This window comes from Lutjanus erythropterus, chromosome 16, assembly GCF_056507025.1.
Source record: "Lutjanus erythropterus isolate fLutEry1 chromosome 16, fLutEry1.hap2, whole genome shotgun sequence".
Taxonomy (NCBI): Eukaryota; Metazoa; Chordata; class Actinopteri; order Lutjaniformes; family Lutjanidae; genus Lutjanus; species Lutjanus erythropterus.
In genome coordinates, this window is record NC_139332.1 from 38,431,954 (window position 1) to 38,456,953 (window position 25,000).

At 44.2% G+C, this 25,000-nt stretch overlaps 1 protein-coding gene across 26 annotated transcripts in view; it reads left to right on the forward strand.

Moving 5' to 3' along the window:
• The window catches only part of LOC146313693 (regulating synaptic membrane exocytosis protein 2-like), a 51,871-nt gene that overhangs the window by 16,657 nt on the left and 10,214 nt on the right, over positions 1 to 25,000 (forward strand). For 8 of the 26 annotated variants that reach the window (XM_084739531.1, XM_084739532.1, XM_084739548.1 and 5 more), the window contains 25 exons: positions 1 to 108; positions 2,438 to 2,592; positions 4,319 to 4,499; positions 4,603 to 4,840; positions 4,962 to 5,243; positions 9,230 to 9,294; positions 9,411 to 9,530; positions 11,576 to 11,675; positions 12,342 to 12,465; positions 12,966 to 13,012; positions 13,259 to 13,347; positions 13,452 to 13,487; positions 14,135 to 14,265; positions 14,436 to 14,607; positions 16,656 to 16,815; positions 17,996 to 18,019; positions 18,421 to 18,489; positions 18,765 to 18,900; positions 20,929 to 21,036; positions 21,327 to 21,377; positions 21,593 to 21,661; positions 21,864 to 21,923; positions 22,491 to 22,658; positions 23,176 to 23,285; positions 23,882 to 23,911. The exon at positions 1 to 108 is cut by the window's left edge and continues 103 nt beyond it. In XM_084739531.1, coding sequence (XP_084595657.1) covers positions 1 to 108; positions 2,438 to 2,592; positions 4,319 to 4,499; positions 4,603 to 4,840; positions 4,962 to 5,243; positions 9,230 to 9,294; positions 9,411 to 9,530; positions 11,576 to 11,675; positions 12,342 to 12,465; positions 12,966 to 13,012; positions 13,259 to 13,347; positions 13,452 to 13,487; positions 14,135 to 14,265; positions 14,436 to 14,607; positions 16,656 to 16,815; positions 17,996 to 18,019; positions 18,421 to 18,489; positions 18,765 to 18,900; positions 20,929 to 21,036; positions 21,327 to 21,377; positions 21,593 to 21,661; positions 21,864 to 21,923; positions 22,491 to 22,658; positions 23,176 to 23,285; positions 23,882 to 23,911 — 2,833 coding nt within the window. Of the gene's footprint in view, positions 109 to 2,437; positions 2,593 to 3,172; positions 3,201 to 4,318; positions 4,500 to 4,602; positions 4,841 to 4,961; positions 5,244 to 9,229; positions 9,295 to 9,410; positions 9,531 to 11,575; positions 11,676 to 12,341; positions 12,466 to 12,965; positions 13,013 to 13,258; positions 13,348 to 13,451; positions 13,488 to 14,134; positions 14,266 to 14,435; positions 14,608 to 16,655; positions 16,816 to 17,995; positions 18,020 to 18,420; positions 18,490 to 18,764; positions 18,901 to 20,928; positions 21,037 to 21,326; positions 21,378 to 21,592; positions 21,662 to 21,863; positions 21,924 to 22,490; positions 22,659 to 23,175; positions 23,286 to 23,881; positions 23,912 to 25,000 lie in introns of those variants that run through there. The other 18 variants (XM_084739543.1, XM_084739538.1, XM_084739527.1 and 15 more) reach the window with 14 other exon arrangements.

Here is a 25,000-nt window from a genome sequence, read left to right on the forward strand (position 1 = left end):
GTCTGTCGTAAGACCAAGTTTGCTGATGGCTGTGGCCACGCCTGCTGCTACTGTCGGAGCCGCTTCTGTGCCCGCTGTGGGGGGCGTGTCCCTCTGAGAGCCAATAAGGTCAGTCTGTGTGTGTGTGTGTGTGTGTGTGTGTGTGTGTGTGTGTGTGTGGTTTCTGACTGATTGACAAGATTGTGACAGAATTAATCTTTCACCATTTCCTGATATGTTATGGACCAAACAACTAATCCATTAATGGAGAAAATGTTTGTAGTCTGAAATGATAACATCTGTATTTAAAATTAAAATTCTTACTTCTTCAGTAAAATCCAAGTTTAGTCATGTAAACCAAAATTAAATTGTTTAATCAAGATGGAAATGCCCAAATTAAAATTAGAATTAATAAATTAATAAAAAATAAATTTAAGTGCTGTAAGGGTTTTAAAAAAACAAAAAACGTTATATTGTTTGCTACCTAAAAAAAGTCCATTTCTTTCTAGCTAAATAAAAAGTTAATTAAACAATTAATTATTTGTTACCCAGCTAGAAAAGTTTTTTTTTTTTTAAAATAAATATTGTTATTGTTGTTTTATGAATACTGTTTGCAACTTAAGAAGTTAACAGAATGTAACTTTATTTGTTAATTAGCTAAAACATTAAAAATAAATAAAACATTTCATTCTTTTGGAGCTAAATGGTAAACAAAACATGACAGTGTTTGACAGTTAGCTTAAAAGTAGGTTAGCCTTGTTAGCCTACTCAGGATGACACAGAGAAATATTGACATAATATTTTTCAGATAAAAAATTAAATCTCCTCAAGTGTCAGTTTAAAGTTAATTCTGAATCACTTAAACATCATTTAAATTTGAGTAAATCTCAGTTTAGAGAAAAAACTAAACTGAGGTTTAAATTTAATCTTTCTTAATCTTAACATAATTTTAAAGTCTGGTCCAACATAATATAAACTTAAACCATGAGTTTAATCAGGTTTAAAAATTAATCCTTGGTGCAAATTGTTAATAATTAGTTTGTAAACTGTTTACAAAGTTCTTTGAATTTTATTGTAAAGTTACAACTGATGATTGTAATACTTTATATAATGTACTTGTGGTACATAACCTATATAAATACATTAGACCTACATAAATTTATCAGAGTAGATTTTAACTCTGATCGGATCTTTTCCTAATTTCACCCGAGTAGTTTTTGTGCCTTTATTTTGAAAGTCTACTCTGTCTTACAAATACAACTTTATTTGTATTTATACTGATTGATATCTATCTATTAAATATATGTCATTTATAAAATGTTTTGGTTTGCTCTGTAGTTCTTCTAAATCATTAAGAGACTCTGAGACATTTTAAAAATTCAAATGTCTGATCACCACGACGACGCTGTGAAATGAAAACATGGAACATTTTGTCGACTCTGTAAGACGTCAGATTTAACCGTCACTCTTTAATAATTCAGTAATGACTTTGAAATGAGTCCTTTATTCAAATGAATAAGAAATAAATAAATAAAAATAAATCAAGTTTTTTTAAATTTATTAATTATATGTTCTTATGTATTTACAAAAAGTGATTGTGTCCTCACCTACAAAAAGTTTCTATGTCCTAAAATCATTTAGTCTCTAGGAGATTTATGAAGTAAGAGTAAAATTTTGTCCCAGTTCTGAAGAATGATTTATTGATTATTGCAAAAATGATCTGGATGGTTGTTGTGAAGCAGCAGCTGCTTTTCATTAATAAATGGTTTATAAAATATTTTCTGGACATTAGTTAAATATTTGTTAACAATAAATAACTATCAACTAAAATTTAATGATCAATTCAGCATTTTTTAAAGATGGTTATTGTCACAGCTCAATAAAATGAGTGATCGACTCTGCGGTGCGTTCAGGGTCGCTCTCAGCAGCAGAACAGACCAGGATGTGCAGCTGTGTTCACTGTCCTCTGGAAACACGAGTTGTCAGATGGATGAAGATGTTTTCTGAAGCTGCTCTCTTGTTTGTCCTCATCAGCTGACGGAGGAGCAGCTGATCCTGTAGTTGTCATGTTTGAACAGCAGGTGGAGCCACACGTCCCGATTTTAAAACAGACTGGAGCAAAATAATCAGCCAATGATGTGACAGAATTCATCTTGTCATCCAATCACATCTGATTTTATTCCAATCAATAACTACCAAAGGATGATTAATATCCAACCATTATCCTGATCAGTATCCACTACTCATTCTGATCGATACCCAATAATTATTCTGATCAATATCCAACAAAAAAACAGAACACCAGAACCTCATCTGTTCTCACCTGGTTACTTATTGATAAATAAACAGAACACACAGGTGATCTTTTAATATTCATATTGGTAATCAATACTGTTATTGACAATATATTACAAATGATGTATTGGTAATCAGTAATGTTATTGATGATGTGTTTCAGGTGATGTGGGTGTGTAACGTCTGCAGGAGGAAACAGGAGATTCTCACTCAGTCTGGAGATTTTTACTCCGTCAACATCTCACACGGGGTTCCATACCCACCTGTGCAGGGGCCACCGGGGGCCACAGGGCCTTTGAGCAATGGAGCCACTGAGTGGTCAGTAGAACCCAGCAGAGCCCAGAGGTTGTTCAGTAGAACTCAGTAGAACCCAGAGAGCATTCAGTATAACCCTGAGAACCCTGAGAACCCTGAGAACCCTGTCCTCTGTCTGGTGGTCCTGATGGTCACCAGTCAGTGAAGATAAAAACTTCACACTGCTCCTTTAAAGTCACTCTGTTAATTAGTTTAATTAGTTTAATTTGTTCTTAATTACTCTGTGTGTGTGTGTGTGTGTGTGTGTGTGTGTGTGTGTGTGTGTGTGTGTGTGTGTGTGTGAAGCCCCCCCCATCCTGCAGTAATCAGATTAACAGATTTATAATCCTGCAGCTCAGAGACGAGGATTACTGCAGCTAAATACAGCAGAATGCTAACAACACACAGAGAGGCTAGCAATACAAGCTAACAAACACAGGCTAATACAAGCTAACACAGGCTAACAACACAGTGACTGAGGGAGTGTGAGACAGGAGGAGGCGGGGCTTGAATCCAAGTGGGCGGAGCTTCAGTTATGATCAGATTGAAGCTTTAAACCTGCTGAGTGTGTGTGTGTGTGTGTGTGCGTGTGTGTGTGTGTGCGTGTGTGCGAAGCTGCCGACAGACAAACTGTAAGAACCTCCTCATGTTTCTATTTATTATTTTAAGATTGATTTATTGATCATTGTTGATCACAATGATTATCTTCGTGATGTTTGTTCTGTGCAGTAACTGAGTACATTTACTCTGCTGAAGTATTTCTGTTGTTCTGCACTGTGTGTAGTTTATAGCTTCAAATTACTAAAACAATAATGATTATAGATTAATGTAAATTTACAGCAACATTATAGTGATGAACATTTGGATGTATCAATAATTAGAATACACACACTCGTCTGCATAATGAGTACTTTAACTTTTGGTACTTTAAGTATATTTTGCTGCTCAGCTGTGATGGTTGTAAAAATAAGAAACAGCTTTAAGTTTGGATTCTTTCTAATGTGAAGAATGAACTGTTTATCTTGTTTATCTTGTTCATCTTGTTCATCTTGTTTATCTTGTTTATCTTGTTCATCTTGTTTATCTTGTTTATCTTGTTCATCTTGTTTATCTTGTTTATCTTGTTCGTCTTGTTTATCTTGTTTATCTTCATCTTGTTTATCTTGTTTATCTTGTTCATCTTGTTTATCTTGTTCATCTTGTTTATCTTGTTTATCTTGTTCGTCTTGTTTATCTTGTTTATCTTCATCTTGTTTATCTTGTTTATCTTGTTTGTACTGAAGTGAACAGAGACGATTCAGTTCAGTTATTGTTGTTATGTTGCTTATATTTAGGACAGAACAGCGTTGATGGATTATTATCAGCTAATGTTTACACTAAAATATCAGATAAACACACACACAGGCTAACACAAGCTAACAGACAGGCTAACACACTCAAGCTAGCACAGGCTAGCAGACATGCTAAAACAGGCAAATACACTCAGGCTAACATACTCAGGCTAACAGAGAGGCTAGCACACATTCAGGTTAACGTAGGCTAACCGACATTGAAGCTAACAGTGTAATTATTTCTGGACAACTGCGTCCTTTAATGACATAGAGGAAGACGAACCTCTAGGACTTGCGAGGTTCGTCATGCTCAGGTTCTCTGTAGAACCAGTTTACACCTTGTAGCAGCCTGTAAAGTGGTCGAGGCTGACAGACTGCTCCTGCTGCTCTCTGATTGGCCCGTTCTGTGTTACCGTCAGGAAGCCGAGCCTCTCTGGGACGCATTATGATGGTTGGGGGGGCAGGATGCCTCGCTCGCCCTCAGATCACGGGCTGGACCGCCGCCTTCGCTCACCACACGGTTGCTATGGTAACGGGGAGGAGGAGCTGCCAGGCCGGAGGCGACCAATCAGAGACAGCCGAGGCCGCTGGCACTCACAGGTGAGTCTGACTGTTCTGATGGTGGCTGTAATGAACTCTGCAGCCTGAAAGGGACGCTAACACAAGTTCACGCTGACTCCTCCTCCTCTTCCTCCCACTCCAGGACCACCCTCTGGACCAGGCTCAGGACGAGCGCGAGCGACTGCGGCGGCGGCAGGAGGAGGAGTTTCAGGCTCGTTATCGTAGCGACCCAAATCTGGCTCGTTACCCAGTGAAACCGCAGCCGAGCGAGGAGGCAATGCGGATGTTGGCTCAGGTTGGCAGGGTCCGCCACCAACGCCGCCACAGTGACGTCTCCCTGGCAACCACTGAGCCGGACCACCTGACCCTCAGACACACAGGTAGGAACACACCTGGATAGAACCATCACCCTGGTGCCTTGGTTCTTTACAGGGAATAGAACCATCGGCCTGTTGGTTCCTTGTTCAAGGGGTCTCAGTCTGATTTCTTGTGTCCTCTCAGGTCTCCGACAGAATCGGCTTCAGGGATTGGTTGGGTCTGGAGGTCAGAGGTCACTGTCTGTAGACCGCGTAGCCAATCACATCAGCCCCACATCTCCGCGCCACAGCCCGTTACCTCAGCAACTCCTAGACCCAAGCTCCGCCCTCAAGAGGAAGCCGGCCTATGAGAGTGCAGCACAGAGGGCACGTAGGATGGCAAAGATGCACGTGATTGGTAGCTTCAGCAGCTCGGAGGAGGATCTCGCCACCACGCCAGAGTACAACAGCTGTGATGAGCCTGATAGTGAGTGGCTACATGCTAACCGCTAGTTACATGAGGCTAGGTGGCTACATGCTAATAGCTGTGTAAACAGGCTGGGTGAGGTTCGGGGCTGTGCACATATTTTTGGTGCCGTCAGTTTAATGTATAGAAAGATACAGCAGACTGTCGTCTGCGTATCATCGGTACCAAAAAACTCACAGCAGCCGCAACAAGTCAGGACTCAACTTTTTTAATGGAGCTGTTGACCACGCCCCTTTGAGCCTCATAGTGGTTAGAAGTTATTTCACCCCTGGGCAGAGACAGAAAGCAACTAAATACAACATAACGAAACATAACAAGATGAAAGCAACGTTAAAAGACATGACAAAATAAAATCTATATCATATTCTTAACAAGCAGAAACCTACGTAAATCAAATGACAAGATGAAAACACTGTAACAAAACATCAAAGACAAAAACAACAGTAAAACATGAAAAGGCTAAATCCACATAAAACAGTTAACAAAATAAAAAAAAACCAAGAAAACAAAAATAAAACAAGTTAAAATCCATGCAGTTGTGTAACGAAACAGACAGAGATGGAAATGACATAATGAGACGTAACAAGACGAAACCTATGGAAAAAACATAACAAGATGAAAACAGTGTAACACAATGTCATCAGACAAAAACAAACCGAAAACAGCTTTAACGATGTAACAAGATGAAAACTTAAAAAGACATAAGACAAAAACAACGTAACAAAATATAAAAAGACAAAATCAATATAAAAGATAGAACGACTTGCAGCATGTAACATTTCTGATTGGTTATGAACTCACAGATTTCATTTCAGCCGCCATTTTGAAACATCTGCAGCCACAAACAGGTTTTTGTTCTTCTTCCTTCACATCAACGTGGACTGAAGGAACCTTTTAGTTCCTTAAAAAGTAGTTCCTGGAACTGAAGGTTCTGGGTACTACAGCTGGAAACGTGGCTCCTCATAACCAATTTAGTTCTAACCAATGTTTTTGCTGTAAATGAAGAAAATAACACTTATGTAACTTACAGTTATTGAATGGCCCCGCCCCCTGCCACGCCCCCTGCCCATGCCCCGCCCACTCTCTTAAATAAGTAAATATCATAAACGTAACATCATAATGTAACACAGACGGCTCTTTGTGGGTGTTTTTCTGCCCCCTAGTGACCAAAGGTTTATTGATGTGAAGTGACTTCACATTAAGTTAAATATGAACGGTTCTGAAGGTTCTATGAGTTTGTTTGAGAGGAACTAGAAGGAAGAACGTGACAGTGGAGACAATGAGAGAGAGACACAGAGTTTGTGTTCTCTCTCTCTGACAGTAATTAGCTCAGCGTGATAATCTGCTTACAGATAAACTCTGTGTTCACCTCCACACTGAGCAGCTTTACCCTGCACTGCCTCCGACAGACACCAGAGGGTTCCTGCTAGAACACTCTGAGAACCAAACATTTGAATATAGGCTGAAAAGTCTTCGCAAATCATAAAATATCAGAAAATGGTGAGAAATTAGTCCCGTCACAAACTTGTCCATTAAAAAACATGTCCAAAACAGGTGGAGGACATGAACGGACATCTGGACCACGTCTCCATGTATGTTTGGATCTATTTTTCAACTAGTGATCAATCTGGCAAAAATTTTCCCATTAATCGATCAGTCGTTTGATCCATAAACTGTCAGAAAATGTTGATCAAAGTCCAAGATGACGCCCTCAAATATCTGTTTATGTCTGGTCATTTTGCTGTACTCGGCTGAATATAGGTTGAAAGGTTTTTGTATATCGTTGCATTCTGTCTGTTCTTAAAGGGTTCTCCTGCAGGGTTCCATTTCTCATGTTCTGGATGCTTCTATCACTGGTTTGATGGTTCTTTTGGTTCAGTTGTCTGAATGTGTTCCAGTTGGTGGTTGTGTTAAAGTTGCTCCAGATCGTCTGTCAGGGAATCAGGCGTTACGATGACGAGTTAATCTGCTGGCTCGATGTCATTGGCTCAGAAGTCACCTGGTCAGAGATTATGAGCTGTGATTGGCTCAGAGGCTTCGTAGCTCCTCCCCTCGGGTCTGGAGGTGACAGAGCAGCTCAGAGTTTCTGCTGCTGCGGTCCTGAAGACACCCAGAGAGAAACGAGAACCAGGAAAAACTTCAGCAGGCCATCAGACCTGATTGTCCCAGGCCGGAGAACCCTAGAGAACCATTGTGATAATCAGATCCAGATTAGAACAGGAGAACACCTCCTGGCTGCTCCGGTGCTGCCGGTCCTGAATCACAGCCTCCACTTAGATTCAATAGGATTAAAAGAGGAGAGTGTGGATTACCCAGCCTGCCTCAGAAATCACCATGGAGACACAGGAATAGCAACAGAAACTGCAGGAGGCAACGCAACCGTCCACCAGACAGCAACATGTCTGCACACCAGACAGACAGCAATAATCACAACATCACACACTTTCCTGGAACCTGCGGTCTGCAGGAGGTTTGATGATGTCCCAGAAAACCGCTGGACTTCGTGATTATCTGTTGGATTTCTTGATTATCTGTTGGATTTATTGATTATCTGTTGGATTTATTGATTATCTGTTGGATTTCTTGATTATCTGTTGGATTTCTTGATTATCTGTTGGACTTCTTGATTATCTGTTGGATTTCTTGGTGACCTGTGGGATTTTGGCAGCTCTGATCTGTTGTAAAGGCAGAAGAGAGGGTTTGTGATCAAGGCTGCAATGATGCCAACAACTCTGCAACCTCCACCAGCATCCAGTTTACAGTTTGACCAACCAGATTACTGTTAGACCTCCAGACTAACTGCACACTAAGATATGGCTCCAGCTAACAACAGGCCAGAATCGGGCTAATGAAAGGCTAACAAGAGGCTAACACCAAGCTAATGACAGGTTAATAACAGGTTAATAACAGGTTAATAACAGATTGACAGCACAAAAAACAAGAGGCTAATGAAAGGCTAACAAGAAGCTAGTAACATGCTGTAAAATCTAATATAATAAATATAATAGCAGGCTGACTGTCGTCTGTCAGCGTTTGTACTGAAATCACAGAGGAAGAGGAAGATCAGTGAAAAGGAAGATGAAGATGGGCTCAGCATTCAGACTCACTTAATCTCGTTACATCAGGCATGAACTGCTCTGCAGCCTGCAGGCAGCGCTCAGGGCACAGAGAACCCACAGAGAACACAGAGAACCCACAGAGAACACAGAGAACCCACAGAGAACACAGAGAACCCACAGAGAGCACAGAGAACCCACAGAGAGCACAGAGAACCCACAGAGAACACAGAGAACCCACAGAGGGCACAGAGAACCCACAGAGGGCACAGAGAACCCAAACATACAGTAAGGAGGAGGAGAGAGAGGCTTCATCCTCCTCCTCTTCATCCTCCTCCTCTTCCTCCTCCTCCTCTTCCTGTTCTTCATCATGGTGTTCCGACAGACCTGTGAGTACCGCTGACTTTGTGTGTCTCAAAGTTGTGTGAGGGGTTAGAACCTCAGAACCCCCCGACCCCCCAAGGTTTTAGAACCCTCTTGAAGGTTGAGAACCCTCCGGGTCATGATGACAGGTGGTGACAGGTGTGTGTATGGTGACCAGTTATTAATAAGAGTTATTGATCTGTGTTGTGTTATATTTAGATTTTTACGTTTAAGGATCAGAGCAGGATGTTATTTTTAATTGTTGAATGAAATGAAACATAACAAAGACGAGTCACGACAGCGTGTCAGCGTGAATCATGTGACTGCAGCCAGTTGTTGTTCAACAAACTTCCTCAAACAAATTTCAGTTCTGCATTTTACAGAAAAACATCTCAAACCCTGTAAAACTGAGTTTGATCAGAATTCAGAAACACAGAAACGTCTGATTTCAGGATTCGATGGTTGAATCTTTGAACAATATAAAAAATATATGAAACTACTTTCATCACTTTCACGTGTTAAGTTTCATGACCTCTGACCTCTCCTCTCTCTGTCTCTCGTTGCAAGGAGACATGGACAGCCAATGGTGGGATCATGGTACGTGGCACGGCGAGCCTGCGCCCATGTCTATGGTAGGACTAAGCCCCGCCCCCTCCATTACTACAGCCAACTGCTGATTGGACTGAACTGTTGATGTTATTTGTTGTGCGACCACTTGTGTTTTCTTTTACCTCTGTGACTCATACAGCAACCAGTCACATGGCAACCGTCCAAGGATGGAGAGCGTCTGATTGGTCGAATTCTGCTGAATAAGAGGATGAAGGATGGGACAGTTCCTGCAGATACAGGAGCGCTGCTGGGACTCAAGGTGACAAACTCTTCTTCATCTTCTTCCTCTTCTTCCTCTTCTTCTTCTCCTCCTTCTTTTTGCTGTCATGGCGGAGTGAGTGAAATGGGGCGGAGCTCTGTTCCCTGTTTCCCCTCTGGTTTGGTTTCTGCATGATCTAGTCAGGTTCTGGTTTTTTGGGTGTTTGATGGGCACAAACAGCTGTAAAGTGGCGTAGAGGTGGGTGAGATGGCATCTGCTGAGACACCGCCTCTGTCCCTCCATCACGGGGCGGAGAGGTGGTGGGTCACGATCATTTGGTCGACGCCTCCCGTATGAACCAGGCGGCGGTGATGTTTGTAAAAGAGGAGCAGTTTGTAGATCAGCTGTTGAAGAGCAGAGCCTGAAAAAAGTGAATCCTGCTCATCCCAGTCTTTTTCTTTTGAGAGACAAAAAAAAGCCTTTGACGGGATGATCAGTTATTTGTTTCTGCCTTGTTTTACATCAGAGACGCTCATCTGCTGAAGTCATGTCTCGTCCTCCAGGCTGCGTCTTCCTCTGCTTAAAGATGGATGTGTTATAGTTGGACATGTGTTGCAGAATCTCAAGACATCTCTTGAGACATCAGGTCATCCAGGATCCTGGACAGACTGGTGAAGGTGGTTTTCCTTCTCTAACTGTCGTCCTGCTGTGGACGGCTGGCAGGCTGTTAGAGACTTTCCCACGTTCAGGTGTCAGACACACTGTCTCTCTTCTACACAATAGATGCAGCTGTTTGCTCCTTTTTGGGGAAAATGAGAGGTAGTCCCTGATGATGTTGCTATGGCAACCAAGGTCAGAGATGTGTCTGTGTCTGTCTGGACGGAGCAGACGTCTCTACAGTCAGGGACTGGATATATCACTGTGTTCTCAGACCTTCATTTATTCGTCCAATAGACTCATTCTATATGTTGTAGATGTGATGCGTCTGATCATATCTGGACAAAGACTATTTATTTTATTTTATTTTATTTTTTTATTTCCACACATATAAAATACATTAATGAAGAAAAGAAAAAAAAACAACTAATATATAAATGAGTGAACTTGAGAATTAAATATAAAGAAGTTAAGAAAGGATAACGGTAATGAAAAAGGCAAAAACAAATATTAATATATAAACACACATAACTGATGAATATTTATATCATATACTGAGAGAATCTTTAGTTTTCTGGACAGAGGAGCCGAGGACTCTGCAGTCGTACAAATCACTTCTGTAGCAAAAAAAAAGTTTCTGCAGGTTGGTGGGATATGTATTTTCCTAAACAATATTACCAAAAATCAAATAGGGATAAATCATGGAATAATATAAAGTTAATAAACAAGTAGTTTGCTGATGATGCCCGATGATTTGACAATTTTATTATGAATAAAATTAATATGCTTTTTCCAATTTAACTTCTCATCAACGTAGATGCCTAAAAAACAAGTGTTGGAAACTTGAGAAATGTCTTTTCCCCACTGACACTCTGGAAAATCCTTTTCATCTCCTGAACCTTCCTGTAAATATTATAAAATTTGACTTTTTAATATTTAATGAGAGCTTATTAAGTTGAAACCATTTTGTAATTCTCACCACTTCCTCATTTGTATTATATACTAGAGGCTGTCAGTGATGAATCATACTGATGTCATCAGCAAACAAAATAGGAAAAGAAAATTTACAAACTAATGAAAAGTCATTAATATAAATAAGAAACAATAACGGCCCCAAAATGGACCCTTGTGGTTCTCCATGTTATATGAACTGTACTTGAGGCAGAACCATTTAATAACACATTGTTCTCTTTCACTCATATAACTAGTGAGACACTTTATAGTTTCACCTTGGAAACATAGAGTTTTAATTTGGCTTGGACAGTTTGACACTTTGGAGAAGAAGGAAGCAGAGCAGCTTTGTGTCATCTGAGGTCCTTGTTGGGGGTGAAAGACCTGGCTGGGGGTTTCTGGTCAAAGGCAGGTAGCAGTCGTGGTTTCAGTTGCCTGTTGAAAAGCAGACAGTTGACCTCAAACACACCTGTCCAACTGTCTGTGTGTGTTTTCAGGTGGTCGGGGGAAAGATGACAGAGTCCGGTCGTCTCTGTGCGTTCATCACAAAGGTGAAGAGAGGAAGTCTGGCTGACACTGTGGGACACCTGAGACCAGGTAAACACACCTGAGACCAGGTAAACACACCTGAGACCAGGTAAACACACACCTGAGACCAGGTAAACACACCTGAGACCAGGTAAACACACACCTGAGACCAGGTAAACACACACCAGAGACCAGGTAAACACACACCTGAGACCAGGTAAACACACACCTGAGACCAGGTAAACACACCTGAGACCAGGTAAACACACACCAGAGACCAGGTAAACACATACCAGAGACCAGGTAAACACACACCTGAGACCAGGTAAACACACACCTGAGACCAGGTAAACACACCTGAGACCAGGTAAACACACACCAGAGACCAGGTAAACACACACCTGAGACCAGGTAAACACATACCAGAGACCAGGTAAACACACACCTGAGACCAGGTAAACACACACCTGAGACCAGGTAAACACACACCAGAGACCAGGTAAACACACCTGAGACCAGGTAAACACACACCTGAGACCAGGTAAACACACCTGAGACCAGGTAAACACACACCTGAGACCAGGTAAACACACCTGAGACCAGGTAAACACGTAGACAGATCTTTTCACACAGACATCCTCCTGCTGACATCCTCACAGAGATGTTCTCACACAGATGTTCTCACACTGATGCTCTCACTCTGATGTTCTCATGGATACATCTCTGTTTTTTCAGGTGATCAGGTTCTAGAGTGGAATGGTCGGGTTCTTCAGGGAGCCACATTTAATGAAGTTTACAATATAATCCTTGAGTCCAAACCAGAACCGCAGGTTGAGCTGGTGGTGTGTCGACCAATCGGGTAGGTCAGAGGTCACATGATCAGTGATCAGCAGTTTGTGGAGTTTAAGATCCCAATAGATCAGCTGAGAACACTCTCAGATCATGTGGAGGAACCAGTTTTACAAATGAAAAGTGTAGCTGTTCTGCAGGTTCATCTGTTCTCTTCTGTGTTCTGTGGAGAACATTAGAATGACCGTTTAGACTTTAAAGGAAGATTATTTGATGACGTCCCACTCTGTTGTAACTGATGACAGAACCGGAGGTTCAGTAACTTTGAACATGGACCTGCACTGTGTTCTGTGTTCTATCATGAGTTTTAGTTTTAGTACTTTAGAACATAGTGTAAACAGCTGTGTTCTCTCTTCTTCTAGTTTAAAACACAATAAATAAACAGTTTGAACAGAGAATCAATAACATAAAACAAAAAGAATGATGAAAATGATTTTAACCACAGAGAACCTGAAGTTGTGTTCTGTTAGAACGTTCTGCTGACTTTTGTTTGTGATGTTTTTTTCTCAGAGATGTTTCCAGAGTGACAGATAGCAGCCACGTCCAGCTTGACTCCAGTGAGTTTATTGTTGATTATATTGATTAGAGAGATGGTGTGGGGTTCTCACATGTTCCACAGAGGTGGAACGTTGACAAAGTTACAAGGTTTAATAGCCAAGAGTTCGATCTTTTAAAATATATTTTCCAGCATCATCGAAGAGTAAAAATCAAAATACAGTTTTGTCCCAGTTCTCCAGAATGAGTGAAGAACAGATAAAGTTGGGTTCTGTGAGACCTGAGCGTTCTCTACATTCTGTGTTCAGGTTCCAGCTCCTTTGACTCTCAGAAAGTCGGTCCTTCCATCTCCGTCACATCTCCTATGAGCCCCAGCGTTCTGTCCGGACAGGTCTCTGTAAGTTTACCCAGCATGCACTGCACCGCCACACCACACCACACACCCCATAACCAATCAGCTGTCGGCTAACAGCTGTTTCCATGGTGATGTTTGTGTTTCAGACTGTGAACAGGCGTCCTCTGGTTCCCAGAGTCCAGGTAACTGTAGATGTAGAGCAGAGTGAGACGTCTGTCTGTTCCACTTTGTAGATGTTAGTTGAAGCCCCACCCACCAGCTGGTTACCAGGTAACCAGTGACAAGCTCGTTTACAGCTGTCTAGATGTAATGGAGTAGAACCATAAAGTAGAACCTTGTTTTTTGCTTTGTTTGGGTCGTGTCACTGTTGGACAGGGTTCCCTTTCTGTTCCACGGAGCCACATTCCTCTGTTGGGTTTCTCCATGTGTACTCTGTGGTTGTAAAGGGTTCCTTTGCTGTTAGATTTTACTTCAGTTTTTGTGGGGTTCTGTCAGCTATTCCTCTGTGTGGTTCTTCTGTTGTTCTTTTGGGATCTGCTGATGTTTGACTCTGGTGTCTTATAGGGCTATTCATGTGTTCCTCTGGGTTCTGCTGATGTTCTACAGGGTGTAGCTACTGCTCTGTGTGGTTCTTCTATTCCTGAGAATTTTGTTGCTATTACACAGTGTTCTACTTTGTTCTGTAATGCTCTAGTAATGGGTACTTTTTGTTTTTTGTGGGGAGTTTTCTGTAGATCATCACTGTTCCACAAGGTTCTCCTCTTGTTTTCCAGGGTTCCTCTGAAGCTATGTAAGGTTCTGTCCTGATTTTAAACCTGTTCTTTTACAGGTGAAGCTGTGGTACGATAAGGTCGGTCATCAGCTGATTGTCACCGTTCTTGGAGCCAAAGAACTTCCTGTCCGAGATGACGGCCGACCACGAAACCCGTACGTCAAGATCTACTTCCTGCCCGACAGAAGGTAAAGAACTAACTTGGTTCAGGTGTCTAAAGATGTTGTTCTCAGTTTTTTCTGGTTCCACATCTATGTTTTCTTACATGATTCAAAACTTTAGAACCTGAAGAACCTCTGGTCTGGTTCTGTGTGTGTCCTGCTCTGTGATTGGCTGTTGATGTACCCTGTCCTCACAGTGATAAGAGTAAGAGGAGAACAAAGACGGTGAAGAAGTCTGTGGAACCTCGGTGGAACCAGACCTTCATGTACTCTCCGGTCCATCGACGGGAATTCAGAGAACGGATGTTAGAACTGACTGTCTGGGATCAGGCCCGAGTCCGAGAGGAGGAGAGTCAGTTCCTCGGAGAGGTGAGAACACACAGAGAACACATGAAGAATATGCTGAGAACACTGAGGAACACACTGAGGACACATGAGAACACACTGAGAACACATGGTGAACACACAGAGAACACTCAGAGAACACTTTCCCACCAACATGGAACCAGCAACTACTTTTGAACCATGTGGAACATTCCAACCAAAATGTAACAGCTTCAGAACCTGAAAAGTTGTGCAAGTCATGTATGTCAGTGTTCTCTGTGTTCTGCATGTTTGGAACTATTTTGTAACAGTTATTTTCATTTTAGTCTGATAAGACACAACTATTCAGTTTCAGGTGCAAATCTGCTGTGCTGTCATACCAAGTCACACCGACCCGAGGCAAGTCACATTGAGTCACACTGATTTCAGCCGAGTCACACTGAGTCACATCGAGTCACACCGACTCGAGGCGAGTCACACTGATTTCAGCCGAGTCACACTCGAGGCGAGTCACATCGAGTCACACTGATTTCAGCCGAGTCACACTGAGTCACATCGAGTCACACCGACTCGAGGTGAGTCACATCAAGTCACACTGATTTCAGCCGAGTCACACTGAGTCACATTGAGTCACACCGACTCGAGCCGAGTCACACTGATTTCAGCCGAGTCACACTGAGTCACATCGTGTCTCACCAAGTCGAGGTGAGTCACACGAGTCACAACGAGTGGATCCGAGTCACACTGAGTCACACCAAGTTGAACCAAGTCAAACTGAGTCAAATCAAGTCACACCGAGTCAAGGCAAGTCACATCGAGTCACACTGATTTCAGCCGAGTCACACTTAGTCACATCGAGTCACACCGACTCGAGGCGAGTCACATCGAGTCACACTGATTTCAGCCGAGTCACACTGAGTCATACCAAGTCACACCGACCCGAGGCAAGTCACATCGAGTCACACCAAGTTGAACCAAGTCAAACTGAGTCAAATCAAGTCACACCGAGTCAAGGCAAGTCACATCGAGTCACACTGATTTCAGCCGAGTCACACTGAGTCACATCGAGTCACACCGACTCGAGGCGAGTCACATCGAGTCACACTGATTTCAGCCGAGTCACACTGAGTCACATTGAGTCACACTGACTCGAGCCGAGTCACACTGATTTCAGCCGAGTCACACTGAGTCACATCGTGTCTCACCAAGTCGAGGTGAGTCACACGAGTCACAACGAGTGGATCCGAGTCACACTGAGTCACACCAAGTTGAACCAAGTCAAACTGAGTCAAATCAAGTCACACAGAGTCAAGGCGAGTCACATCGAGTCACACTGATTTCAGCCGAGTCACACTGAGTCATACCAAGTCACACCGACCCGAGGCAAGTCACATCGAGTCACACTGATTTCAGCCGAGTCACACTCGAGGCGAGTCACATCGAGTCACACTGATTTCAGCCGAGTCACACTGAGTCACATCGAGTCACACCGACTCGAGGTGAGTCACATCAAGTCACACTGATTTCAGCCGAGTCACACTGAGTCACATTGAGTCACACCGACTCGAGCCGAGTCACACTGATTTCAGCCGAGTCACACTGAGTCACATCGTGTCTCACCAAGTCGAGGTGAGTCACACGAGTCACAACGAGTGGATCCGAGTCACACTGAGTCACACCAAGTTGAACCAAGTCAAACTGAGTCAAATCAAGTCACACCGAGTCAAGGCGAGTCAAACAGAGACAAACTGATTTAAACAAAATCAAACCGGGTCAATCTAAGTCACACAGAGTTGAGTCAAGCAGCACGTGTGAATAAAAAAGAGCAAAAGAGTCCCACGAGTCACAGACCGAGCAGCAAGTCTTCATGGACTGTTGATCAGAGCTGATAAATTCCTGAGACTGCTGCAGAGTCATGTGATCCAGGACTGAATACTGATTGGACCGTTTCATACTGAAGACAAACGCCAGATGTTTTCTCTCCGGACTGGGACAGACATCAGTTATAGAGTTGTCTCGTCTGTCTGTAGGACAAACTGACAGCTCTCTGTCTCTCTGCCTGTCTCCCTCCCTGTCCTCTGTCTGTCTGTCAGGTCCTGATCGAGTTGGACTCGGCTCTGTTGGACGATCAGCCTCACTGGTACAAACTGCAGCTCCATGATGTTTCCTCTGTGCCGCTGCCCAACGCCTCCCCCTACCTGCAGAGGAGAGGACTGCAGCCGGAGGACACACTGAGCAGCAGGAGGCTGCAGAGTGAGACACACACGGAACACACACACAGAACACACACACAGAACACAGAACACAGAACACACAGAACACACACACGGAACACAGAACACAGAACACACAGAACACACACACGGAACACAGAACACAGAACACACAGAACACACACACGGAACACAGAACACAGAACACACAGAACACACAGAACACACACACAGAACACAGAACACAGAACACACAGAACACACACACGGAACACAGAACACAGAACACACAGAACACACAGAACACACACACGGAACACAGAACACACACACAGAACACAGAACACAGAACACAGAACACACAGAACACACAGAACACACACACACGGAACACAGAACACAGAACACACAGAACACACACACAGAACACAGAACACAAGGAACACAGAACACACACACAGAACACAGAACACGGAACACACACACGGAACACACACACACGGAACACAGAACACAGAACACACACGGAACACAGAACACAGAACACACACGGAACACAGAACACAGAACACAGAACACACAGAACACACACACGGAACACACACACACGGAACACAGAACACAGAACACACACGGAACACAGAACACAGAACACACACGGAACACAGAACACAGAACACAGAACACACAGAACACACGGAACACACACACGGAACACAGAACACAAGGAACACAGAACACACACACAGAACACAGAACACGGAACACACACATGGAACACAGAACACAGAACACACACACAGAACACACACACACGGAACACAGAACACAGAACACACACACAGAACACACAGAACACAGAACACAGAACACACACACAGAACACACACTCCTCACACACACACTGAACACACACACTGAACACACACTCCTCACACACACACTGAACACACACACTGAACACACACACTGAACACACACACTGAACACACACTCCTCACACACACACTGAACACACACTCCTCACACACACACTGAACACACACACTGAACACACACTCCTCACACACACACTGAACACACACACTGAACACACACTGAACACACACACTGAACACACACTCCTCACACACAGTCCTGTTGTTTGTTTGTTTGTTTGTTGGTTTGTCTTCGTCGTATTTTGCTCTTCATCTGTTTTTTCTCCCATGATGCTTTTCCAGATAAAGGTCCGTACTATAACTCAGGTAACAACATCTGTGTGTGTGTGTGTGTGTGTGTGTGTGTGTGTGTGTGTGTGTGTGTGTGTGTGTGTCAGATTAGTTGACCTTCCTGTAGAGGATTAAAGACGAGCTGCTTACAGGTTTAAACATCCTTCACCTCTCTGTCTCTCGCTCCCTGTGTCTGTCTCACTCTGTGTCCCTCTGTGTCTTACTGTGTCTGTCTCTCACTCTCTGTCTCTCGCTCCCTGTGTCTGTCTCACTCTGTGTCCCTCTGTGTCTTACTGTGTCTGTCTCTCACTCTCTGTCTCTCACTCCCTGTGTCTGTCTCACTCTGTGTCCCTCTGTGTCTTACTGTGTCTGTCTCTCACTCTCTGCCCGTCTGTCTCCCTGTCTCACTGTCTCTGTTCTTGTGTGTCTCCCTGCAGGGTCTCAGAGGATCAGTGACAGTGAGTTTTCAGATTACGACTGTGAAGACGGGATCGGGGTGATATCAGGTGAACTCCATGTCCCATCATGCCCCTGAGAGTCAAACTCAGTCACATGTGCTTTAAAGTTCAAGCTTTCCTGTGTTTCCTGTTTAACAACATGTGACCAAAAACAGGAAAAAACAAAATGTCAGCAAGAACCAATCAGATCCTGACCTCCACCTGTCAATCAAATTCATGAGCACAGAGCTCACATTCGTCTGTTAAATAATGTGGTTACCATGGTGACGGGCCTGCTGATGGTTCTGGTTCTGACAGAACATATTCTTTCTCTCTCTGTCCAGACTACAGACAGAATGGGCGGGACTTCCACAGCTCCACCCTCTCAGTGCCGGAGCAGGTGATGCTGTCCAATCACTGCTCTCGATCTGACATCGTCAGGATGAGGTCACGGTCGCCGAGCCAACCACCTCCTCAGAGGTAACTCTGTGTGTGTGTGTGTGTGTGTGTGTGTGTGTACATACAGACCCAGTTTAAAGGGACAGTTCATCCAAACATGATCACCCTCATGATGATTGAAGGTACATAAGTGAAATAAGTTCTTTTTTATTTATTAGTTTACTTATTACTTGGTATCAAAAGTTACATTAGTTACATTACTTGTTGTAATATACTGAACCTTGTTGCTCTCCAAAGATGAACAGTTAATCCAGTGAAGCTGTCCACATGTCCACTGTAGTTGAAACTCAAAGTAATGACATTACTTCAACCTGTGAAAGTATCTCTCCTGACCTGCTGCATCATCAGAAGAGTCAACGAAGGTCAAAAAGTAACTCAGTGTCCCAGAGTTACTTGGTTTAGTAACTGTAATAGTATTACAGTTTTGGAGATTGTAATCCCCTACACTACATATCACTGGAGGACAGGAGAGGAGAGGAGAGGAGAGGAGAGGAGAGGACAGGAGAGGAGAGGAGAGAACAGAAGAGGAGAGGAGAGGAGAGGAGAGGAGAGGAGAGGAGAGGAGAGGAGAGGAGAGGAGAGGAGAGGACGGGAGAGGAGAGGAGAGCAGAGGAGAGGAGAGGAGAGGAGAGGAGAGGAGAGGACGGGAGAGGAGAGGAGAGCAGAGGAGAGGAGAGGACAGCAGAGGAGAGGACAGCAGAGGAGAGGAGAGGAGAGGAGAGGAGAGGAGAGGAGAGGAGAGCAGAGGAGAGGAGAGGAGAGGAGAGGAGAGGAGAGGACGGGAGAGGAGAGGAGAGCAGAGGAGAGGAGAGGACAGCAGAGGAGAGGACAGCAGAGGAGAGGAGAGGAGAGGAGAGGAGAGGAGAGGAGAGGAGAGGAGAGCAGAGGAGAGGAGAGGAGAGGAGAGGAGAGGAGAGGACGGGAGAGGAGAGGAGAGGAGAGGACAGGAGAGGAGAGGAGAGGAGAGGAGAGGAGAGGAGAAGACGGGAGAGGAGAGGAGAGGAGAGGAGAGGAGAGGACGGGAGAGGAGAGGAGAGGAGAGGAGAGGAGAGGACAGCAGAGGAGAGGAGAGGAGAGGAGAGGAGAGGAGAGGAGAGGAGAGGACGGGAGAGGAGAGGAGAGGAGAGGAGAGGAGAGGAGAGGACGGGAGAGGAGAGGAGAGGAGAGGAGAGGAGAGGAGAGGAGAGCAGAGGAGAGGAGAGGACAGCAGAGGACAGCAGAGGAGAGGAGAGGAGAGGAGAGGAGAGGAGAGGAGAGGACGGGAGAGGAGAGGAGAGGAGAGGAGAGGAGACGACAGGAGAGGAGAGGACAGGAGAGGAGAGGAGAGGAGAGGACGGGAGAGGAGAGGAGAGGAGAGGACGGGAGAGGAGAGGAGAGGAGAGGAGAGGAGAGGACGGGAGAGGAGAGGAGAGGAGAGGAGAGGAGAGGAGAGGAGAGGAGAGGACGGGAGAGGAGAGGACGGGAGAGGAGAGGAGAGGAGAGGAGACGACAGGAGAGGAGAGGACAGGAGAGGAGAGGAGAGGAGAGGAGAGGAGAGGAGAGGAGAGGACAGGACAGGAGAGGAGACGACAGGAGAGGAGAGGAGAGGAGAGGAGAGGAGAGGAGAGGAGATGAGAGAGTCTGATTCGTTCTGTAGGCGGAGTTTGTTTGAATACAATAACGCGCCAAAATTGACCACGTAATTCAAAATGGATGACTTCCTGCTGGGTTTAGGCTTCAGGTCCAATTTTTGTGCATATTGGTGAAACGTGCTGCAGGGGCTGCTGTTTAAGGGGCGTTGTCAAGTAATTTGGCCACGCCCATCAAAGCCAATATCAGACTGATGAATGTCCCGAGTTTCATGTGACTTGAAGCACAGTCACGTCTCGTTACTGCAATTAATTTAGACAGAAAGAACAATAGCGTCCGGTTCATTGAGACATTCCTGTGTGACAATGTGTGAAAAGTTGTGGTGAATCAGCTGCCAGAAAAGGCTCACCTTCATTTCACACCCGTCACTGTCACTCTGTCTCCAACCCCGCCCTCTGACCTCTGACCTCTGATTGCCAGCGGTAACCCTCTTTACCCGTTGTACCGGGAGGACGCCGTGCGGCTCCTGCGAGGCTCCAAACTGAGCCGAGCGTACTCTGACACGGGCCAGTACAGCAGCCTGGACAGGTAACACACCTGACAGACAGACAGGTCACATGATCAGTCAGCCAATCAGAACATCGTTTAGCACCAGGAATACTAGGTTTAGTACTGGGAGTACCAGTTGTGTTACTGGATTTGGTATTTTTGTGGTAATGGTCATACAACTGGTTGTGGTACTGGTTTTAGTCCTTGCTGTAATTCTTGTTGCCGTACATGTTGCAGTACTGGTTGTACTCCTTGTTGCAGTACTGGTTGTACTCCTTGTTGCAGTACTGGTTGTAGTACTGGTTTGACTGGTTTGTCTGTGTATTCAGGAAGTCACTGAGGAGAATGTCTGTTGCCAACTCTCTCGATTCCCACGACAGGTACTGCAACTGTAGTAAGAATATTCACGGTCGTAGGAGTCGTAGCAGTCACGGGAATAGTAGTAGTCACAGTATATATAGTGGTTGTCATAGTAGTTGCAGTAATTGTAGTAGTAGTAGTGGTGGTAGTAGTCGTTGGAGTCGCAGTAGTAGTTGTAGTAGTGGCAGTACTCATGACTTTCTGATGTACATATGTGTGTTTTTCTGTGTGTAAGATACTTTAACGGTCCAAACCAAACTCCATGGACAAACCACATGATGAATGGGAGCTGTGAAGACTACAGGTGAGCCCTGGGGCTGATGGGTAATGTAGTGTTTGATGATGGTCAGCAATCAGTGAAGTTAATCTGAATGAGATGTACTACAGGTGTGTCCCTTAGAGGGCAGGTGAGCTGGTACCTGTCATCTAAGGGACAAACCTGGACAGGTGCAAGGCTGTCCTGAGGTCAAAGGTCAATGAAGATCTGATGTATTTCTGTTCTTCAGTCAGGACTTCATTCCCGACTTTCCCTATGAACCAGATGCCTACGACGAGGAACTCCTCAGGTAAACAGACGGACAGCTGGACATTCAGACATTCAACATTTGGACATTTGGACATTTGGACTTGTGATGGTTTAGAGGACAGATGTAGATTTAGAGGACATTAGAAGTTTCCTCCTTCGTCCCTTCATCCACAGTAAAGGCCTTTCTCAAAACAGATTACGTCAAGATTAGATTTGTGTCTTCTGGTGTCTCAGCTGAATGCAGGTGATTTAACTCACTTGTTCTAATTGCATTTGTCTGTAGAAAAATTTGAGAACAGCCTCAGAACTTCCCTCATTTCTCTCCCAGCATCCCTTGCTGTGTCTGCCCTATCACTGAGGCCTTATGGGAAATGTATGTGCCAAATTACAGGTTCATTTTTCTTTTTCATTGATGTCTGATTTCAATTAATCAGTGAAATAACCTTCTTGTTTCAGCAGGTGAGACAAGCTGACTGAGCACGTCGTTTAACTGACACGGTGGCTTGCAATTAACTAACACCTCCTGCAGCAGATGCAGTGGTTGTCATGGTGACAGTGCAGCAGATGCAGGGGTTGTCATGTTAACAATTGCCATGGTGATGTGCAGGTACAGTCGGGGGATGGACCGACGGGATTACTACAGTCGCTCTCGGTCAGCTGATCAGCGAGCAATGGTGGACCGACCCATCTACACGCGCTCTCACTCCACCGACAGAGCTGACTCCACCTACCTGAGGTCCAGGCGCTCCGCCCCACCCTCACCTGCCCCAACCAGGTGACCCCCAGCCGATCAATCACAGAGCAGCTCTGTGGTGTTTGCTGAATGATGCCTGACTGAACGTTGACCGCACCTCTTTTTTTTAACCACTCTGCTTCCTGATTGGCTCACAGTGACGTCAAACAACTGCCTGCCTGCTGTTGTCTTATCATAAATCTGTGGCATTAACCTTTAATTTCTTTTTCTGCATGGTTCATGTCTGATCGTGTCTTTGTTCTATTTTTTGACTCCAGTTTGTTTTACAGCACGCTGCCTTTCTGTTGTTTGTTTGTTTGTTTGTTTGTTTGTTTGTTTGTTTGTTTGTTTGTGTTGAGTTGCTGAGCTGTGAACCCCCTCTGGGATTTGAGTCTTTCTGTTCTCCATCGCTAATGTAGCATAGCATCCTAACTAAAGCCTTAACCTTCCTGTACTAATGACCCCGACCCTTGACCTTTGACGTTTGACCTTCCCTCCCCTCGGGTCAGGTTGATTCCTATTTGTTGATTCCTGTTTTTTTTCTTCTTTGTTCTGACAGGTCAAACCCACGAGGCGGATCAACCCAGACAAGTCCTTCAGGAACGCCAGTCTGCAGCCGCCGAGGACGCCAGCTGCCCATCGTCCCGCCCAAAGGAGCCCCGGACAGAAGTACGTCTGTTAGTTACCTGTCAGGTGACCAACCAACCAACCAACCTGCTCATGCTGCGCACACATGAACACCTACAGACAGATTTACTCAAACTACATTTTCAGGAGATCATTCAGAGTTGAGATGCCTTAAAGGTAAAGTTTGGTGCTTTTTAGTTTCAACATCTGAACAGTGGACAGGTTAGAAAAAAGACTTGGTGGTCATCTGATCTCTGTTGGTGGTTTTTGTCAGTAGTCCTGCTGCTGCACTGTTTGTAGTCTGTGAATTTTCTGAGACCGTTTCAGTGATCAGTGTCTCTGCAGCTCATAAACTAATGACTGATGATGGAAATGAAACGAAAATGATTGGAGGACATTGCTGACAGGAAAAGTAAGTTTGGTTTCAAACAGTACAGCTCAGTTTTTAGTTCATCTGTTGGTTAAAATGTGAGGATGTAAAGTCTTTACAGGTGATGATACACAGACCGTCTGTCTATACTGTGATGTCCAGTGGTGTATCATCAACATATAGGCAGGAAAACATCTCTATGTGACAGCATGCAGTGTTTTATAGAGTTGGGGGTGGAGGTGGTCTAACAGTGGGTTCTGTCTTTCAGATGGAGAACCTCCTGACTCTGTGCAGACAGGTACAACCTGTGATCTGTGTGTAGTTTCACACCTGAGTGACGTGTCCTTCAGCTGAGAACTAGAACCCTTCTGTTTCTTTGTGGTACTTTTGAGAGGAGATCTTTGTAGCACTTGTTGTTGTGTTTGTCTGGAACTTGTTTGACTCTTGATAGCAGGTGATTTTGGGACATATTTAAGAAAATGAACTACATCATGGTGGGAAGGAAGAAAAGTGTGTATCTAGAAGGGAACATCAGACCAATGAAACATCTCATGAGATCATTTTAACCCAAACCATGATCTTTGTCTAAACCTACACAGATCAGAACCACATTAACAGTCACATTATAGACAAATCTGGCAAAATACCAGAAGTTAACGAGCTGCCGTGCTGCAGTGGCGTCTCCCTACAGTTTGAGCATTAATGAATGAATGCAACCATTCATAAGAAGTTTACAAGTTTTTACGTTTACACTTTTTATGTAACCTTACTTTTGACAACAATATCCTGGACGTCTGGAGAAACCTCTGCAGTTCATCTGCGCCATCAGTCAAGTCAGACTACGACTTTGGAAAAAAAAAAGAAATTTACAAATATTTACTTGATGAAGAGAAATGTTGTGTGAGAGCAGAGACTCTGCAGAGATTCTTGAATGATCAGAGGATCGCCATGTGTCAGAGTGGAACAAAGGAACTTTGTTCCTGAAAATCTTCAATACCTGATAAAAATGTGCAGAATGGTGATGTCACCATCCTAAAAGGAACCTTCATCAGTTACTGAGGTCCGATTCAGATCTGGCTTTGCATTCGTCGTACTGAGCTGTGTGATGCCGACGTAAATGGTCAAACAAATAAATTGTGTTACCTCTCGTTGTGGCAACAGGTGCGAGTCACTGTCGACACAGAACACGTGTTCGGTCAATATCATCATTCTTGTAGCCGAAATAATTCCAGATCACTGACGCTGCTTTTCTTTTTGGCACCAAGTCTTCGTTTTCGGTGACTTTCTCTTGTTCGTTGCTCATTTTTCAATGTTGTTACCAGCGACTCACTTCACATGCAGGGGCGTGGTCCTCTTTGGCAAACTGATTAAGAACGATTGTGATTGG